Consider the following 18,222-nt stretch of genomic DNA (forward strand, 5'->3'; position numbering starts at 1 on the left):
AGTATTGGTATCGAATATTTTCGGGTATCGCACGTCACTAGTTAGGGCGTTCGACTCGTATTTTCCACGCTAGCGGTTTTGAGTTCGTATCCCGGCAATGGATTACAGTATGAAAACTAATGTAAATTGGTTTGACCCCTCATCCGCGACACCCAACGGCTAGTTGGAATTTAAGCCCTCATCTATGACCGGACGTTATTATTTTCATTTATCAAAATGAAGTTAGCGACCATTAAAACACGAAGTTGGCAGCCAAATTCTTCTAGTTCAACTTTAGTAGCGTCAAATCGCACCAAATTAGATACAAAAAAGGGATAATTTGAACTAAAATTGTTCACCTCTGATTACACTGTACCTAATTGTTTCATTGAAAAGTTATGAATTTAACTATGCATAGTTACACATTATAAACGTGTTCGTGTTTTTTGTTACTTTTAGGCCAGCGTGCATCCGAAGGACATAGGTTTTAAGAAACATTGCAGGTAGGCTTTTCCGAATAGAATAGAGCAGACAGGACTTGAACAGTATCGTTAGAACGAGATTGATGAAAGGTATGTCCAGGTCACTGAATATAGTGATGTCATAATGAGCTTTGACGTTTCGTCAGGGATGGGAGGATGGATTGAATGCACTGGATGTCGGCTGGCCTGGTGAAACTGTTCAAGTGCAGGTAAGGTTTTTACTAACTGGGGGTATTACTTATAATTGATTTCTGTCCTAGAACTCTGCGTAGTTGCCCAACTCTTGTTATTGGTTATTTTTTTAAATTCAATTCCGAGGGTGGGCTTGTCGATGGTTTAAAATCCGCAACGTTATATTTAGAAACTTTTGAACGAATGTTCATCGTTCTCTCCTTCCGGCACAAAACGCAAAATCGCCACATTCAAGGTCGTTTAATCAACTCCAGGGCAAATAAAATCCGGCATTATCGCGTCCGATGTTCGTGTCATCAATCTGCAACTGTTTTCCCCGCCCCGCCGTCACCAGGTGAAGAGAGAGTCATCAATCTAATTTAACACACAACCTTCGCTTATCCAGTATCCGGAGCAATTTTCAGTTATCGTCGTTTGCTTTCGCCATCGTAGAATGCATTAATCAAATTCTTTTGATAGAAAAAAGCTCAAATAGTGGTTTTTGTCTAAAAACGTTTGCCATTTAGATAATGTACTTGTATTGGCTTTTTAAAAAATCTATAATGAACACTAAAACAGCTTACTCTAAGCACTTAATCAAGCTTAGTTCATTATAATAGAATAATCCATTATTTTAGTTTTATTTTTGTTTTTTAAATAGAAATTGTTGGATTGTTCCATAAGTACAAGCTTTTATAATCTGCCTATGTTCTTCCATCGCTTGAAAGCTGCAATTTGAGGCGTGATGCGCATTCCTCATTTAGGCGAGAAACGAGGAGACAAAAAGGGGCCAAAAGGGTTAAAAATTGTTTGACCGCCCGTCAATTAATTGCGGGCATCCGACCGAGGGCAGTCCCCTTTGTTAACCGGCAGACGAGACAGGAACGAACATGCATATAATTCGAGGGTAAATGGGAGAGTTTCAAGTTACCCGCTAGTCGAGCGAGGAAAAAGTACAGGCAATTCTGTCACACACACAAATACGTAACGCATTTGTACAAACACGTTTATAGATAGCGACAGTAGACACAGAATTCTCTATGTAACTTTTCAACTTAAGGCTAATTGCAATCAGTCAATCAACTGGACTTCAATCAGTTTTAACGTATAACGTATTGTAAGAACCTCCTCACAGTACAGAATCGCTGATCCGAAAATTGACATGCCAATTTTCCGGTAAAATCCATTACAACAGTGAATTAAATTAAAAATACAGCTAAAAAAATGGCACACCTAATTCCACATCTTTAAGTTTGGTTTTACGACTGTTATTTACTATTCTATTACTAAGAACATAAGAATCACATTTATTCTCATTATTCTCTGTGATGTCATCATTGATTGAGTGTGTTTTGTGCTTCATTGGCATCCTGTTTATTACATTTACTACCACTTCTTGACTTATTTGGATCCATGGTTGCAGTAATGCGTTCCTTAGCTTTGGTAATTTGCTAGGAAGGTTAATTTGTCGTGTAATACAACCCACAGGCTCATCCCTAAGGAGCTCCATTGGATTCAAATCAATAGTACCGTGCAGACCTGTTAAATGAAGAATATCCACTTCTGTAAGATTTTGCAGTACGGAGTAGAATAAGTTTATAACGATTTGTTAAAAATATTTACATAGTTATAAATTTCTTGGGGGGGGGGTTGATGAGACTGTAATTTGATCCTTCCCAATCATCATGATCGGCCTTTTTCTCACTGTGTTGGACCGTCAGACGCGTTTGAGCATTTCAGCAACATCAATGTGTCTGAGATAGTACGTAGATAGCCGAAACGCAACTGACTGACAACCCAGATCAAAATAATCGGTAAAGATCAAATTTCATATTTTTATTACTTTTTATATTGTTAAAATACCTTTATAGTTTATATGTTTTATCTCTGTAGTGACGGTTCAAGTCATAGTTCTTCAAGATCCTACTGAGTAGATCATCTTAAGGTAACATACACTGAAAACCTCTCGCTTGTCTTCAGAATACGCGTAAACTCCATATTGGTTGATATAAAAAAACAAATAACCTCGAATAGAATGAGAGGAGTAAGAAGTTGTTAAAGAAGTCTTTGTCGCAAATCGACGACATGCAACCCGCATAGGTAGAGCTTCAGAAAGCACATGGGTTCAGGCTGACAAGCTAAAATCTTTGAGACAATGGGAAGTAAGAGTTGATGGTCTATTATTTAATTTTGTAGAGCAATTCCTGGGCCTATTAACTCGGTGACCTGATATGGAGATAACATAATATATAAGATATGGAGATGAGATAATAAAAGAAGATATGGTAAAAACCAAGTATCAATCCGAGTAATTGATACTGGTACACAAGGGCACACCCGACTCCGAAAGATGTACAATCTTAGAGGGATTTATTGCTGATTACAGGAATCGGTTTCATACAAGTTTCTTAAGCAGGTAAGTTCATCCCAATGATTATGACCATACCGTGGAAAGTACACTTTTTCCTGCAAAACTAAGAACTCTCCTCGATGCCTTTTTTTGCGCCTCCCTTGGTATTGTAATTGCCTTAGAGATGTAGATGTACTTTGTCTCTGGTTTTTCCTGACAGACTCGGCATGTTTCTGTCTCTGCTTTGCCAATCTTGTTGAACTATGAACTACAGAAGGGATTCAAAAGAGGTAAGGAGGCGTTTTTGGGGATTGGCAGAGGAAGAGAATTCCAGTGATTTGTAGCTCGAGCTAGGAAGGACCTCTTAAATGTGGAGTTTGATGACTAAGAAGACTAAGGTCATTGGACAACGAGTGGGAGTTAAGAGAGTGAATAGACGATGTGAATAAAAGTAGCTGGAAAAATAGTGAGGCCGACGAGATTTTATGAAAAAAGGATGGAACGTAGGAAATACATCTTAGGGATGGAGGGATAAAGTCATGATAGGTCTGAATACAGGACTCTGGAGATTGGGCCGAAAATAAATCTGACACAATTCATCAGTATTTTCCGACGTTTATCTTGTTCCTCGGAAAGTCCACCACAAGCGGTATAGCTAAAGATGAGGGAGAAGACAAGGAGTTTAAAAAGGAAGGAGCGCCGAAGGAATTGAATGAGAAATGCAATACGGCGTCGGGAAATTTGGGGTGTTTCCAGGAAAGGTTTTGGTCGATGGTAACACCGAGGTTTTTAAGAATGAAGCAGAAGGAAATGAGCTGATTGTTGATGGTGAAAGGAGGGATGGGGGTGATATGAAGAGGTGACTGGATCCTAGAGCAATGACTTTGGACTTCCTAGGATGTAATTTTAAGTTGTTATTATCTGACCATTCGTTTGGGGATTCTGGGGGTAGCCCAATGCAGGTCGTAAGGATGGGCGGATCTACGTCCAGGGGTTTGTGAATAGGTCCAAAAGGTTTATGCAGGACTCGTGAGCCGACCAGGTCCCGGACCTTTTAGGGATGGGGTACGGGCCTACCCAGGCTTTTAACCCCTCGGGTCCTGGTCGCCCGCCCTGTGTAATATATATACACACCAAAATAGTAATCAGCATCTCCTCCCCTCTTGACAATAACACCTCCGTTTTTCAGGCGGAAATCTGTGTGTTGTAGAACACTTATGGAAAATAAAATTAAGAGAAAAGATATTAAAATCTTTTCTGACAGTCAGGCTAGTCTTAGGGCATACAAAAAGATTTGTCAACCTCACGACTGGTGGAGGAAACTATAGATCTTATCAATAGGATCTCTTTCAGGTTTGAGAATAAGGTGACCCTTATTTGGATACCAGCACATAAAGGACACCATGGCAATGAAAAGTCGGATGGCCTAGCCAAAAAGGTTCTAATACTGCGTTTGTCGGGCCACAACCGGTATTACCTCACTCTATGAGCACAGCGAAAGAGAGTATCAATAACTGGGGCATGAAACAATTCCTTACGGAGTGGAATTTATCCCCCGGACACAGGCAATCGAAAGAGTTTGTTAAGGCGATCAAACCAGCAGAATCGAAATGGGTATTTTCTATCTCAACGAAGGGAATTATGAGGCTGATAGGTATTCTGACGGGCCACTGCCCACTGAGAAGACACCTCTTCGTAACGGGTATCCTACCAGATCCCTTTTGCCGCTTCTGCGAAATAAAAGAAGAAACGGCAAGGCACTACCTCACAGAGTGTGGTAGGTATGCTAGGTCTAGATTAGAAATCTTTGAAGGAGAGGACATCACCAAATCACTCCCTGAAATAAAATGGTCCAAAATCTTGGGGTTTGTGAACAAGTCCAAGATGTTTATGCAGGACACGTGAGCCGACCAAGTCCCGGACCTTTTAGGGATGGGGTACGAGTCTACCCAGGTCTTGGTCGCCCACCCTGCACAATATATATATATATATATATATATATATATATATATATATATATATAAAAGGATGGGCGGACTTCTAAATTTGAGAAATTTTATTTGTCACCAAAAACATGTAGCATGTTTTTTACTTAAAGTTATACTAAATAATAATCATTTTCATCAACTGTCGAAAGAAACCGCACTACTTTGCCAGAAACGTGAAAGTCCCCAAGTATCCAATAAAGCGACGTTTTCATAAAGTGATATTTTTATTACCGATTTAGAATTCGCAGACGTAAAATACCACTTTTCGACCTTACCTGACAGCTTATATACGTTTTTACGTGTTAAATAAATTTGTGGATATATTTTTACCTTGGAAATTCACCGTCGGCAGGAAAAGGGGTTCCGCTTTCTGACATTTTTGGCCCATTTCGTGGGTTTTCATGACACCTATTTCCAATGTACGGTTACTGCTTCGTAATAATGTATAGTGAATATTAAAAAAACATTCCAATATTACGTTACACTGTTTATTAACAGTTTTATTTTATTACAGCCCATAAACGTCGAAAGGAGAAAGGGAGGAACAACCATGAATGGAGGAATTTACGTAGTCTTGATGTTAATGGGTAAGTTTTTGTTTTTTAATAGTTGGCCAAGATTTGTGGTCTGATTTATTTAATATAGCATTTTCTTCAAATACATAACACAGATATGTTTATATTTTAATGAAAAAAATTACAAAAAAACTTTACGTTTATGGTAGATAAAAACTAACGAAAACTAATAATTTGTTTTAATCAGTAAATAAAATCTGTTACATAGAATGTAAAAATTAAATTTATAGCGACATAATTTTTTAATATTGAGCGACAATCTTGCAATGAGCAATATGTTCCATCGAAGAAGTAAAAAACTTTAAAAGACCCATGTCATTGCAGTTCACAGAAGATAGTCTCTCAAAAAAAAAAAAATCATATATTAAAACCTGTCTTTTATTGTCTGGTAACAACTCTGAGGAGAAAAGGCCACAGGAAGCACATAGCTAATTAAAGTTCCACGAAATATTTGCTCCTTGCAATAATATCTCCTCGATATTGAGATCACACGATATGACAAAAATTTTGACAAAGAAAGTTAACTAAGCTAGTTAAACTTGAACACTAACGTGTGGTGTTTCACATTAACGACTGTACATAAGTGCATTTGTTATTAATTGTAGATTTGCTAGCTAGTGAAAAATTAATAGAGGTCGTATTCGAGCAGTTTCAATTAATAAAATGTTTTTAACAAAAGTAGTAATATGTGATTTTGACAAAAAATTAACAATTAATTAAGAAATAAACAAAAGGGGGGAAGGTTTATGCTGTTTATTTTACAAAAAACAGATGAATTTTTGATCCATTGTCATTTACACTATTTTTCTTTTAATCTCTCACTAAATTTGCAAAATTTCAGAAAAGGGATATTCATTATCTCCACTCTCTCTCTCTCTCTTTCTCTCACTCCCTCTCTAAATTCAGTTTCTCTTTAAATTTGCGAGATTTTTTAAATAAAGGATAATTTACAATTAATTAAGGTTTTTAGTTGAGATGAAAAAAAGTTAATGGCACGAGAGGGATTCGAACCCACGACCTTCGGCTAGATACGCCGCTGCTCTTGAGATGGGGAGTTGATGTCCGAGTGGATCGATGTCACGATAGCTCAGGTGGTAGAGCAGCGGCGCATTTAGCCGAAGGTCGTGGGTTCGAATCCCGCTCGTGACACTGACTTTTTTATATCAACTAAAAACCTTAATTAATTCTAAAGTATTAATTGGTCAAGCGGACCACGAAATTAGTGAATATAAAAGATAATATTAATTCATTCTATCTCTCTTTCCATCTAAATCGAATCTCTCTCTAAATTAGGGACTTTTTTTTAATAAAACGTTATTCAATTATTCAACCTCACTCTCTCTCTCTTTCTCTCTCTCTATTTCTCTCTCACTCCCTCTCTAAATCCAATTGCTCTCTAATTTGCGTGATTTTTTAAATACAGGATAATGTTAATTATTAATTCATTCTATCTCACTTTGTATCTAAATCTAACGTCTCTCTACATGAGGGACTTTTTTTTAAATCAAACGATATTCAATTATTCATTCTCACTCTCTCCCTCTCTCTCTCTCTCTCTCTAAAACAAAAATTGTAGAATGGAAGGTTCATGATTACAAGAAAATGACAAAAAGCGAACAACTTCAGGCATATGTGTTTTTATTTTCATTTTTTTTCATTATATAAAATTCATTTTATTTATTAAATTACTTTCCCTTCCTCTCTCATACATACTGGCAAAAGCACCACTCTCATGGATTAATTAAATTAAACTTCATCGCGCAAACCAAATTAAAGGGCTAGGGAGCTCGAATTTTTATAAAACTTGAATCTGAAAACCATATTTTATAACGGACGATTTATCGTTTTAGTGTACGTCCCTTTTGCACTTGCCTTATATAAATCGGCCACAAGCAACAATGCTTGCACTTAGCAAACTTTAGGGAGAAAGTTCTGTAATTGAGTTTGCACAGCCTCTATCCGCTTATTTTCGGTCTGTTGTGTAACTCGGCCGATGTTAGATCCTGTAAGAAAGATTGAGGTTTCCGATTAAAAACCAATTAGCAGCGGACTCACCCAGTCGGTGATCAATAAATGCGCTCAAATGGGTGCCCTTATTTCCATAGTATTAACTTTTCTCCGAATAACACTGGAACATAATACCTAGATTGGAGCCGTCTATCAATTAAAGTGTTTTGCTACTTTTTGTTTCGATTTCGCTCATCTTTGGCAATCTGTAGATCTAAAGTTTTAACAAACTAGTTCTTACTGTATTTCAAGATTAATTAATAATTCAAGATTAATTCCAAAATGTGAAGCAAGCCTTCGATCGGGTAAGGCAGCAAGAAAGTCTTTACCTGATCCTGAAATAATTCAACTGACAATACTTTCATGTTATTAATAGCCGCTCTCTATCAGCCGTATATCGCCCTAATGTAGGGGTACCACAACAAAGACTTAGGACCGATCCTCTTCACAGTAAACACCCCAGACATTCCAATTCATTCTGAAACGATTCTTACCACCTATGAGAATGATACTGCCAGGATCATAATATCATGTCATTTCAACCAGAAACTTGCAAACCTATGTCACATCTCTTGAGAGTGATTCAAGCGGTGGGACATGACAATAAATTTAAAAATATATGAACATATCACTTTTACCCTTCGGGAATAACCACTGCTCTCATCTGCAATAATATCATTCTCCCACCAGTTAATGTAGACCGCCACCTTCGGCTATAAATTGACAAACGACTTCCATTAAACCCTTAACATGCGACAGAAAAGACAAGAGCTAAACAGAAGTTTCAGACTTTTAAAGGATTGCTGAACAAACGATCAAAACTGACTTGATAAAATCAATGACTTATTTACAGAACTATTTTGACACCAATTGAACTTACAGCATCAAACTGCGTTCAACAAAACATTCCATCCTCCAACTTATACAATCCCTGCAATTAAAAATCCTTCGAACCCACAACCAATTCCTTTTTATGTACCCAATCTTACCATTCACAATGACCTTAAGATCTAATATGTCCTTGGAGATCTGGTTACTGATTCTGTGATTTCAAATAGTGCTATGTTGATATCCTAGAATGCTAGTATCTCGTTTGTACCTCAGGTTGTCAAATACAAACAAAACATACAATACATATATATACATCACTACAAACAATGTCTGGTCACATTCACTCCCCCAGAGTACTAGATATTCCTTGGGGCGGGGTTATAAGCAACCCCTTCCTTTCACGCTAATAAATTACTTTCTCTCCAGATGTCACACACTCACCCCAGAGTACTCGATATTCCTCGTGGCGGGATTATAAGCAACCCATTCCTTTCACGCTAATAAATTACTTTAACTCTCCAGATGTCATACACTCACCCCAGAGTACTCGATATTCCTCGTGGCGGGGTTATAAGCAACCCATTCCTTTCATGCTAATAAATTACGTTCATTACAATTAATTAACACAGACACAACTGTCGATAGATATATAGAAGTCTGGTCGCACTCACTTTTTGGAAAATCCAGTTTCAATTGACGTAGCAATCAAAGAGAGATTCAGAAATAAACTCCTTTTGAATCACAAGCCAAATATTATAAAATTATCAAAATTATAGGAAAACAGGCACTAAGTTAAGGAAAAACGTTTGTACGAGGCACAATGAAAACCAGATTTCTGTGTGATAATAGGTCCAAAAATATGAGGCACGTGTCCCAGCATTATTTCCAATGGCTCTAGGAATCCAGAAAAAAATTATATATATAACATCTCTTAGAAAGAGATATTCCAAAAATATGCACTATATTAAAAACGATAATAAATTAGCAATAACATAATATTGATTAATTAAATACTAAATAAAAATTCACTAATTTCGTGGTCCTTTTGACCAATTAATACATTACAATTAATTAAGGTTTTTAGTTGAGATAAAAAAGTCAATTGAAGTCAAATTGAAAAATGACAAAAAGGAGGGAAAATTCATGGGGTTAAGATGGGGGAGTTGGTGTCCGTGTGGGTCGAAGTCACGGTAGCTCAAGTGGTAGAGCAGCGGCGTAATCTAGCCGAAGATCGTGGGTTCGAATCCCGCTCGTGCCATTGACTTTTTTATCTCAACTAAAAACCTTAATTAATTGTACTAAATAAAAAGATGTAAAAAATAAAATTAGAACAAATGTAATTACATTTAAGTAACTAATAGGGAAATTTAATCAAAAATTAAAACAAAAACAACTTGGATGGAGCATGGTGGGACAGAAGGTCAGAAAGCTAGGTAAATCTCACCCTTTCTCCTAAGCCCGAGAAGAAAGTTTTTCATTAAAAGGTATTTAGATCTGCTTTCCTTATTTTACATTTTACATTTATGGCTGATTATTAATTAAATAAATTTATTTTCTTTTGAATTATATTTTATTTTATATAAGTGAAATTTATATTAAGTTCTAACAATTGCATTGTAAACTAAAAACATTTAATATAAAAAATTATGAAAATTAAATTATTATTTTGATTTTTTCCATAAAAATTAAATAAAATAAATAATTAAAATTGTATTAATTCTTATATCTATCATATGTTATTATTATTTGGAGGCATTAATTGTAGCAATTAAACTATCAATATTTTCGTTTTAAAACATACTAACGAGTAAGTATAAAATTGTTCCTTTAAAATCTCTGGGGCAAGTACTATTTTACTTGTAGGGCGACAGCACGTTTTTTTAGTATGGATGTTGTCTTTGTGTTGTAGGAATTTAATTAACTATACATAATTATATTTGGCTTGTTACGATACGTTTGTTACGGATAAGCAAATAATATGGAGGATGTATTAAACGAAACTAAATGAACAAAAAGCTACTAAAAAACGGGCGGGGCTGTGTCGGGGTGCGAACGTTTATCATTACGGATGTAGTTATCGACCAGTAGTTAGTAAAATGTCTAGGTCAGCAAGTCGATTTCAGCCTATTCAATTAAATCGAAACTAGACATTGACCTGGTGTCCGGTGTTATTTTTTGCTTTCGCATAGTTCGAAGCCTTTAAGTTCGCGCATTGCATCGAAGTCTCGCTAACTGCCAAGTAGTCGGAATGTTTGGGCTTGCAGCCATTTTCAACATCTCTCCCGTGAACCACCAAGCTTAGAACATTGAAAGCACATGATCACAAACGCTGTAAATTAAACGGATTGGTTTTGAATATTGTTTTGAAGCGTTCGTCTGCAGCATGCCAATAGATTTGCATCGCATCAATTCCAGTCATGTTGAATACATCAGATCGGAGACTTCTTCGACAAATGTGTCACGAACTTTCGTTTCAGTTTGACAATTTTAGTTACTTTGAGGATAACAAATAAAGTTGATAAAAATAATAAGAATAAAAAGAAATTATCTAATCATATTTTTATCAGCCATTTCAAATGATCTCTTTCTATTACACAATTACACAAAAAACAAAATGAAAACCAAAAATAATGAAATTATATCGCCCTATAATGAAAAGAGAGTAAGAATAGGCTCACCTCCGGGTCTTGGAGCGGTTTTTTAAGAATAATTTTACTTTAGATTTTAAAACCAAATTTCGTCTATCCTCTCACCTAATCGCACTCTCCCTTCAAATAGTCCTCTTTTTGGATTCCTCTGTTAGTTCCATTCATGGTTCAGTAGTACAAATTTTCATTATTTGTGACTGGCCACATGAAGGCTCCCTAAAAAGACTCATTCGCTCGGCACAAACGGAAGAACAAATTATTATTATTAAAATTCAAGAAGGAACCAAAACAAAATATTTAAATATTCTCAATTTTGTCACAAACGGAAGAACAAATAAAAATAAACAAACTCCTTTTAAAATAAGAGGTTATTAAAATTCAAGAAGGAACCAAAACAAAATATGTAAATATTCTCAATTTTGTCACAAACGGAAGAACAAATAAAAATAAACAAAATCCTTTTAAAATAAGAGTTTATTATATTTCAAGAAGGAACCAAAACAAACTATTTTAACATTCTCAATTTTGTCACAAACGGAAGAACAAATAAAAATAAATAAATTCCTTTTAAACTAAGGTTTTTTCTTTTTTTACGAGGGTATTTCAACTACGAGGTTATATGAACCTTCGGGGTGCCGATGTTTTTGAAAAAAAAAGCCCATTTGTAAGTATGTCGGGTTCGAATGCAGGGCGACTGATATCGAACCCGGGACCTTTACCTTACAGTGATGAGCGCCGTGTCAACGCCTAAACCGTAGCGGCCACCGACACCCCTAAACTAAGGGTTTATGATTACTTGGAGGTCGTGAGATGCGGTTTACCATGTTTATAAATCCCAGGCCCAGAAGATGATCTAAATAAAGATCGAAACGTTAGCACGATAAAGAAAATGTTGTTCTAAATCTACATCACACCAGACCGCATCTCACGACCTCCAAATAATCATCAAATAACAGTCACTAAACCACACATAAGGGTTTATTATATTTCAAAAAAGAAATCAAAACATAATAATTTAAATGTTCTTTTGAAAAACTAATATAAAATAAAATAACATATTTATTTTAATTCTAAAATCCAAAATAAATTGAAATTAACTAATTATCGAAAATCCAAAACAAAACTACTGTTAAAGGTAAGTTAAAAGGGAAGGCTCCCCTCACGAGGCCTGGAAGTCATTTCTTATGAAATAAAGATTTCACTAATTAATTTGAAAAACAAACGAACACAGCTTGGACCTTCTCGAGTCTGTCCTTTCAGTCTGACCACTAATTCAAGATTCCTCTTGTTTAACTCCTTTGGCCTCTCATTCTGTGCACCTTATTGGCCTGTTGTAAGGGGAGAATTAATATCTCTTTGGTTATTTTCAATTATATATTTTTTTTATTAGTTTCTTTTTTTATTCGATAATTTGTAAGGTTGTATAGGGAACGTTACACATGTGCGTGACCCATATCATCATCTTTCCAACTGTATGAGTAAATTCAATTAATTAAGGATTTTAGTTGATGTAAAAAAGTCAGCGTCACGAGCGGGATTCGAACCCACGACCTTCGACTAGATACGCCGCTACTCTACCACTTGAGCTATCGTAACCTCGATCCCCTCGGACACCAACTTCTCATCTCAACCTCACCTTTTGAATTTTCCCTCCTATTTGCCATTGCCTATATGCCATGATGTATGAGTAATTTATATTTTCATCTGGTTTTGCGCGGGCTGAGGCTGCCTTATTAAATATCTAGTTTTTTCACATGCTTACTTTAAGAAATATTGTACCAACATACATTTATTATTATTTTTATTGCCGCGCTACCACATCTAAGTCTTGATGTACAATGAAATGAAAAGGAAATACTATTTTGGCCAATCAGCTCTGTGCACCTTCGCCGCCAACCCTCGATCTATCCATCTTAAGCGCCGGGTCTGCGCAATTTCCATTCATTTAAGCCCCTTTGTTAAGCATGTGAAACGTGAATGGAATGCGTCGGCGTTAACTTTGTCTCAGTGGCTTTGACGGATCATAAAAGTACAAATATAACCTTTTAATATTTTATAAAGAAATGCTATTCTCTACCCAAGGAATACCTAAGTATATCATATATCTAGAAGCCGGTCTTTTCCCAATATTCTTGTTCACATTCAATTTTCATTCGTATAAATAAATACAATAGCCTTACACTAAAATGGGTCCATGAGAGGATTCAAGTAACGAGGTAGCAGATATACTTTCTAAAAACGGACAAGCGGAACAACCCCCAGGCTCAAATCCATTTTGGGGCATAAACTACAAATACATTTAAGAAAAAACTTGAATAATGGGAAACTAAGAATCTAACAAAAACTGGAATCGTAAAGCCGGTACGAGACAATAAAAAAGACTATTCGCAAAAGCAGCCTAATGAGAGAACGAGTAAATCCTACTTAGCAGAAAGGAATTAAGAACTCTAACTGATTAAGTTACAGGACATATTTCTAGGAAATTAAAAAAAATCTTAAGGTTCTTTTTCTTAACGAGGGTTCCCAACAGCAGAGGTCAACCCTCGGGGTGCCGGTGTTTTTAAAAAAAGCCCATTTGTATGTCGGGACCCGGGACCTTTACTAAGGTCATGGGCACCGTGTCAACGCCTAAACCGTTGCGGCCACTGACGCCCCTATGAATCGTATCAGTTTATGTAATGTTTAAGAGCAGAAAACAATAGCTTTCACCCTCCCAACAAACGACATTGCCAAAAAATGGTACAAAAAGTACTCCACCAAACACAAAGCATCCCCTATTATTCGTGGGCATTCGGTTTTCAAGTCAATGGGAGAGGACCATTTGGTAACATCTAAATTGTATTAAGATACAGGATCCATTTTTTGTCGCGTATTTATGTGTATTTTGGTACGTCCAGTCAAAAAAGTCTCTACTTTGTGTCGTGAGATTAATAACAGGTAAATTTAGACACTAAAGCTTTACGCCGTCTGTCAATTTATGAAGAGCGGTTGGTTTCATATTTTATGTTGATCACTTAGGAAAGCAGCTGATATGTTTGATTTGAATAAAGTTCGATAGCTTCCCTCATTCGTCGTATTCTCCGATAGAAGGCCTGTTAGGATTTGGTAATTTTAATTAAGAATAATTTATTGGCTCTGGTCTTTAAGATGGCTTTGCAACAGTTAGGCATTCGACAGATTTGCTCAGTGCCGGTGTTCCATAGAGTAAGGTTGGGAAGACAATTGTGTTCTAAATATTGTGTTTTTTCGTTATATTAAAGTTTTGCCAATATTTTTGTGTGGTTGTTTTCAGTAAATATAATTGTTTGTTATCTTCAATCACCTCAATCTCAGAAGCAAACTTTATGAACCAATTTTGTGCAGTGCGCTCGTGTTGTTTTATCACCGTTTGCAGTGTAAATTTTACGAGCTGCCTCCGAAACCCTAGTATCGAGATTAACTTCACGCAATAAGCACGCACGAATTATAAGATTTGAAGCCACAAGTAAGAAAATATTTGTGAGTGACTGTTCAAGACAATTTTTCTTTACGAACTGACGCATTGTCTTCTTGGTATTACGGAATGTAAACATATTAATCATATGTAAATAGAAATTAATCCATTTATGTTTAGTGGTATAATTGACCTATTAATTATTTCAATTAATTAGTATTTTTATGTAAGGTCTTGGTTGAGAGGAAATGACGTAACGATAGCTCAAGTGGTTACAGCAGCGGCGTATTTAGCCGAAGGTCGAGGGTTCGAATCCCGCTCGTGACGATAACTTTTTCATTTCCTCTAGTAGTAAAAAAGTAGAAGTAAATAGAAATGTGGATTTACGGTATTAAAACAATAACAAATGAAAAACCATACAAACTTTTCTAATTATCCGTAATTTAAAATGTACAAAATATTGGTTCCATAGACTCGTTAGCAAGAATGCTGAAACACGTGTCTAGCAGTTTTCAACGTAATATTACCAAAAAGTTTCATTAAAACTGGTGTTTCCACGTCCGGAAAGAAAAACTAATCCGACAACAAACAATTAACTAAATAATTAAAGATGAATTGTGTCAGTACTGTCTTTAACCATGGTACTTAAGTGCCACGCCTCAAAGCAGAAGTAAGTGGTAAGTGTTGAACAGGGTGAAGTCGATGATGTGAAGTCCAGGACCGAGATTTCGGGGAGAAGCAAACAAGCGCCAGTCAAGTCTGATGTCAATAGCAAACCATTCCAAACACCCCGTTTGTGGTAATACTTATGTTATCCCAATAATTACATACTCTTTCATTTATTATCGCTACCTCTCGAAACAATACGCAGGAATTAAGTCAATATTTAGCATTACCCATGAAACAAAAAACTTAATTCTTATTTGAGAAAGGACCAATGATTTATTTAAGCCAGTTTAATCCGGCTATGAACAATGCGTTGAGTGAAAGTAAATCCAATTCTTTATTCATCCGCATACACCTCTGCTCAACTTTAAACAATAGGGGAATTAGAAGGAATTAGAAAAGATAAACCAAGTCCCAACAAACAGATATTTCTATTTATCACTGTGACTACTATTTATGAAATGTTAACAAAAGATAAAAATTGATTCCGCTTTAGAATCTTTTATTTTTCATAAATCATAAAATAAACAAAAGGTTAAATCTGTTATAGTCTTTGTGGAAAATGGTTTTACCTCCCGTTAAATCCCGCACCTCCTACTTTCTTAAGTTTAGTGAAAAAATGTTTATAATTAATTTGCCAATTAAAAGTTTGAACTTGAATGCGAAGCATAGATTTCTTTTTGTTCAAATACTCAATGGCGAAGAATTACTGTCAGTCGCGTCGATCTATTCAATTATTTTTTCAATAGAATACTGAACTGTTTTTTATTATGAATGGAATTATTATTTTATGATCGATTATTACTTTAGTTGGCCCGGTAACGTCTCTTCTTTGAAGGATGGTGCCACAATAATTGAAAACACAGTAATCCATCAAATATCCGAGGTTGATCAGTTAAAAAATTGTGAAAACAAGCGATAAATGGAAAATATATTTTTTATATTTTATTTTGTATTAGAATCATTACACTAAACATCCATAATTATAAAAAAATAAAGACTCTTTCTGAGTCTTTTTTTATTACTCATTTTGAAAGTTAAAATGTAGTAAAATATTAGGATTATTAAGAATAATTGTGGTGATTTTAAATTATACTTAATTATAATTAATTACGATAAGAACGGGACTTTCCCGAGAACAGTAAATTGATGAAATTATTGTTTCCGGTATCGTTCTCATCTTTCAGCCACCCGAGTTTTCAACCATTAAGTCCTACTGAAAAATCAGACTAGCAGACATAAAACGAATATAATAATCTCATTCCCATTGTTTTTATTGATTTGTCTTAGCAGTTTAGTTATAAAATCGTAAATTATATATTTTAAAAAAGAAATCGTTTAATGAAGATATCCACTGGCGAACTGTAACATACAGAGAAAATACAAATTTTTTCCTTAGAAATAGTATGTTGAAAATTTCTCTTTTGTTTCGAAGAAAGTTGTGCGGGAAAGACCTCTCACGCAAGGAGCACTCGAGCCACAAACAAAAAGACAAAGGGATGTGGTCGGCTCTGTTTATGAGTTAAGTATCAAACTTTCAAAGTGAACAACATTCTCTTTTAACCCAGACAAAACAAATATAATTGTTATGTATATACTTTGTTCTTTGCTAAAACAACTGCCAAACAAATTAATGTTTACACATTCAGTTTAGATTTCATGAAACATGATACGAAATGTATTGGGTGTTTTTCAATTCATTAATCATAGCTGTACCGTTTGGTCGGAATTTACACTTAATCGATATTTAGGGTATTCATGCAACAGTTGTATCGTGTTGAATTGCTCCATTATGATACTACAAAACGTGGAGGATCTTTTGAGATTTTCATCTGTTAAATGTGATTAAGTTCTCAGAAAAGTTACCAAATAAATTAGGTGACTTATGGTTATTACTACCGAAAAGAATTGTTTTAAATGATGTCAAAGATCAGTGAAAAGGCTAGATTACATAAAGTTCGCGGCTGATAGTACGGCTCTATAAAATTAATTAAATCACTACGTTTATTGTTTTTCAACAGATGTAGTGCTACTTTTGATTGATATTGAAAAGGTTGTATGGTGATTCGGTTTCCGTTGTTAAAAGGTTCAGAGAAGTACTCCAGCTGAGATCCCAAAAAAGATGTCTTATAAGTCTTTTTCAGAAAATCGTAAGATGCGGTCTGGTGTGACTTATGTTTTAGAAAAACGTTATCGTGCCAACGTTTCGATCTCTATTGAGATCATCTTCAGGGCCTGGGATTTATAAACAAACATACAATGCTAGAAAATTTTAGATGAAAAAAAGAAAGAATGAATTTATACAATGCTAGAAAATTTTAGATTAAAAAAAATAAATTACACAATGGTAGAAAATTTAAGATTTATAAAAAGAAAGAATGAATTTATACAATACTAGAAAATTTTAGATTAAAAAATGAATTTATACAATACTAGAAAATTTTAGATTAAAAAAAATAAATTACACAATGGTAGAAAATTTTAGATTTATAAAAAGAAAAAATGAATTTATACAATACTAGAAAATTGTAAATTAAAAAAAGAATTTATACAATGCAAGAAAATTAATTTTTTTAATCTAAAATTTTCTAACATTGCATAAATTCATTCTTTCTTTTTTTAATCTAAAATTATCTAGCATTGTATAAATTCATTCTTTCTTTTTTTAATCTAAGATTTTCTAGCATTGTATATTTTTATTCATCTAAAATTTTCTAGCATTGCATAAATTCATAATTTTTTTCCACATCCTACATGTGTGTATTTGTAAAATTCAAACAATGTTTGTTTATCAATACAAGGCCCTGAAGATGATCTCAATAAAGATCGAAACGTTGGCACGATAAAGAGAATGTTTTCTAAAACCTACGTCACACCAGACCGCATCTTACGATTCTCCGAATAAGACTTATAAGACATCTTTTTTGGAATCTCAGCTGGAGAACCTGTCTGATCGTTTAACAACAGAACGTTTCGATTGTTCTTGAGATCATCTTCGTGTTGTCACGACACACACAAGAATGACACAACTACGCAGGAAACGAACACTTTGAGCCCTGAAGATGATCTCAATGAAGGTCGAAACGTTGGGA

At 35.0% G+C, this 18,222-nt stretch overlaps 1 protein-coding gene across 1 annotated transcript in view; it reads left to right on the forward strand.

Annotated features, from left to right (window-relative positions):
* The window catches only part of LOC106663716, a 143,261-nt gene that overhangs the window by 35,522 nt on the left and 89,517 nt on the right, over positions 1 to 18,222 (forward strand). The window contains exon 2 of the mRNA XM_014388774.2: positions 5,485 to 5,557. Within this exon, the coding sequence (XP_014244260.1) occupies positions 5,521 to 5,557 (37 nt within the window). The 5' untranslated portion in view covers positions 5,485 to 5,520. The remainder of the gene's footprint in view (positions 1 to 5,484; positions 5,558 to 18,222) is intronic.

The sequence above is a fragment of the Cimex lectularius genome, unplaced genomic scaffold, assembly GCF_000648675.2.
Source record: "Cimex lectularius strain Harlan isolate CLEC.00 unplaced genomic scaffold, Clec_2.1 scaffold204, whole genome shotgun sequence".
Classification (NCBI taxonomy): domain Eukaryota; kingdom Metazoa; phylum Arthropoda; class Insecta; order Hemiptera; family Cimicidae; genus Cimex; species Cimex lectularius.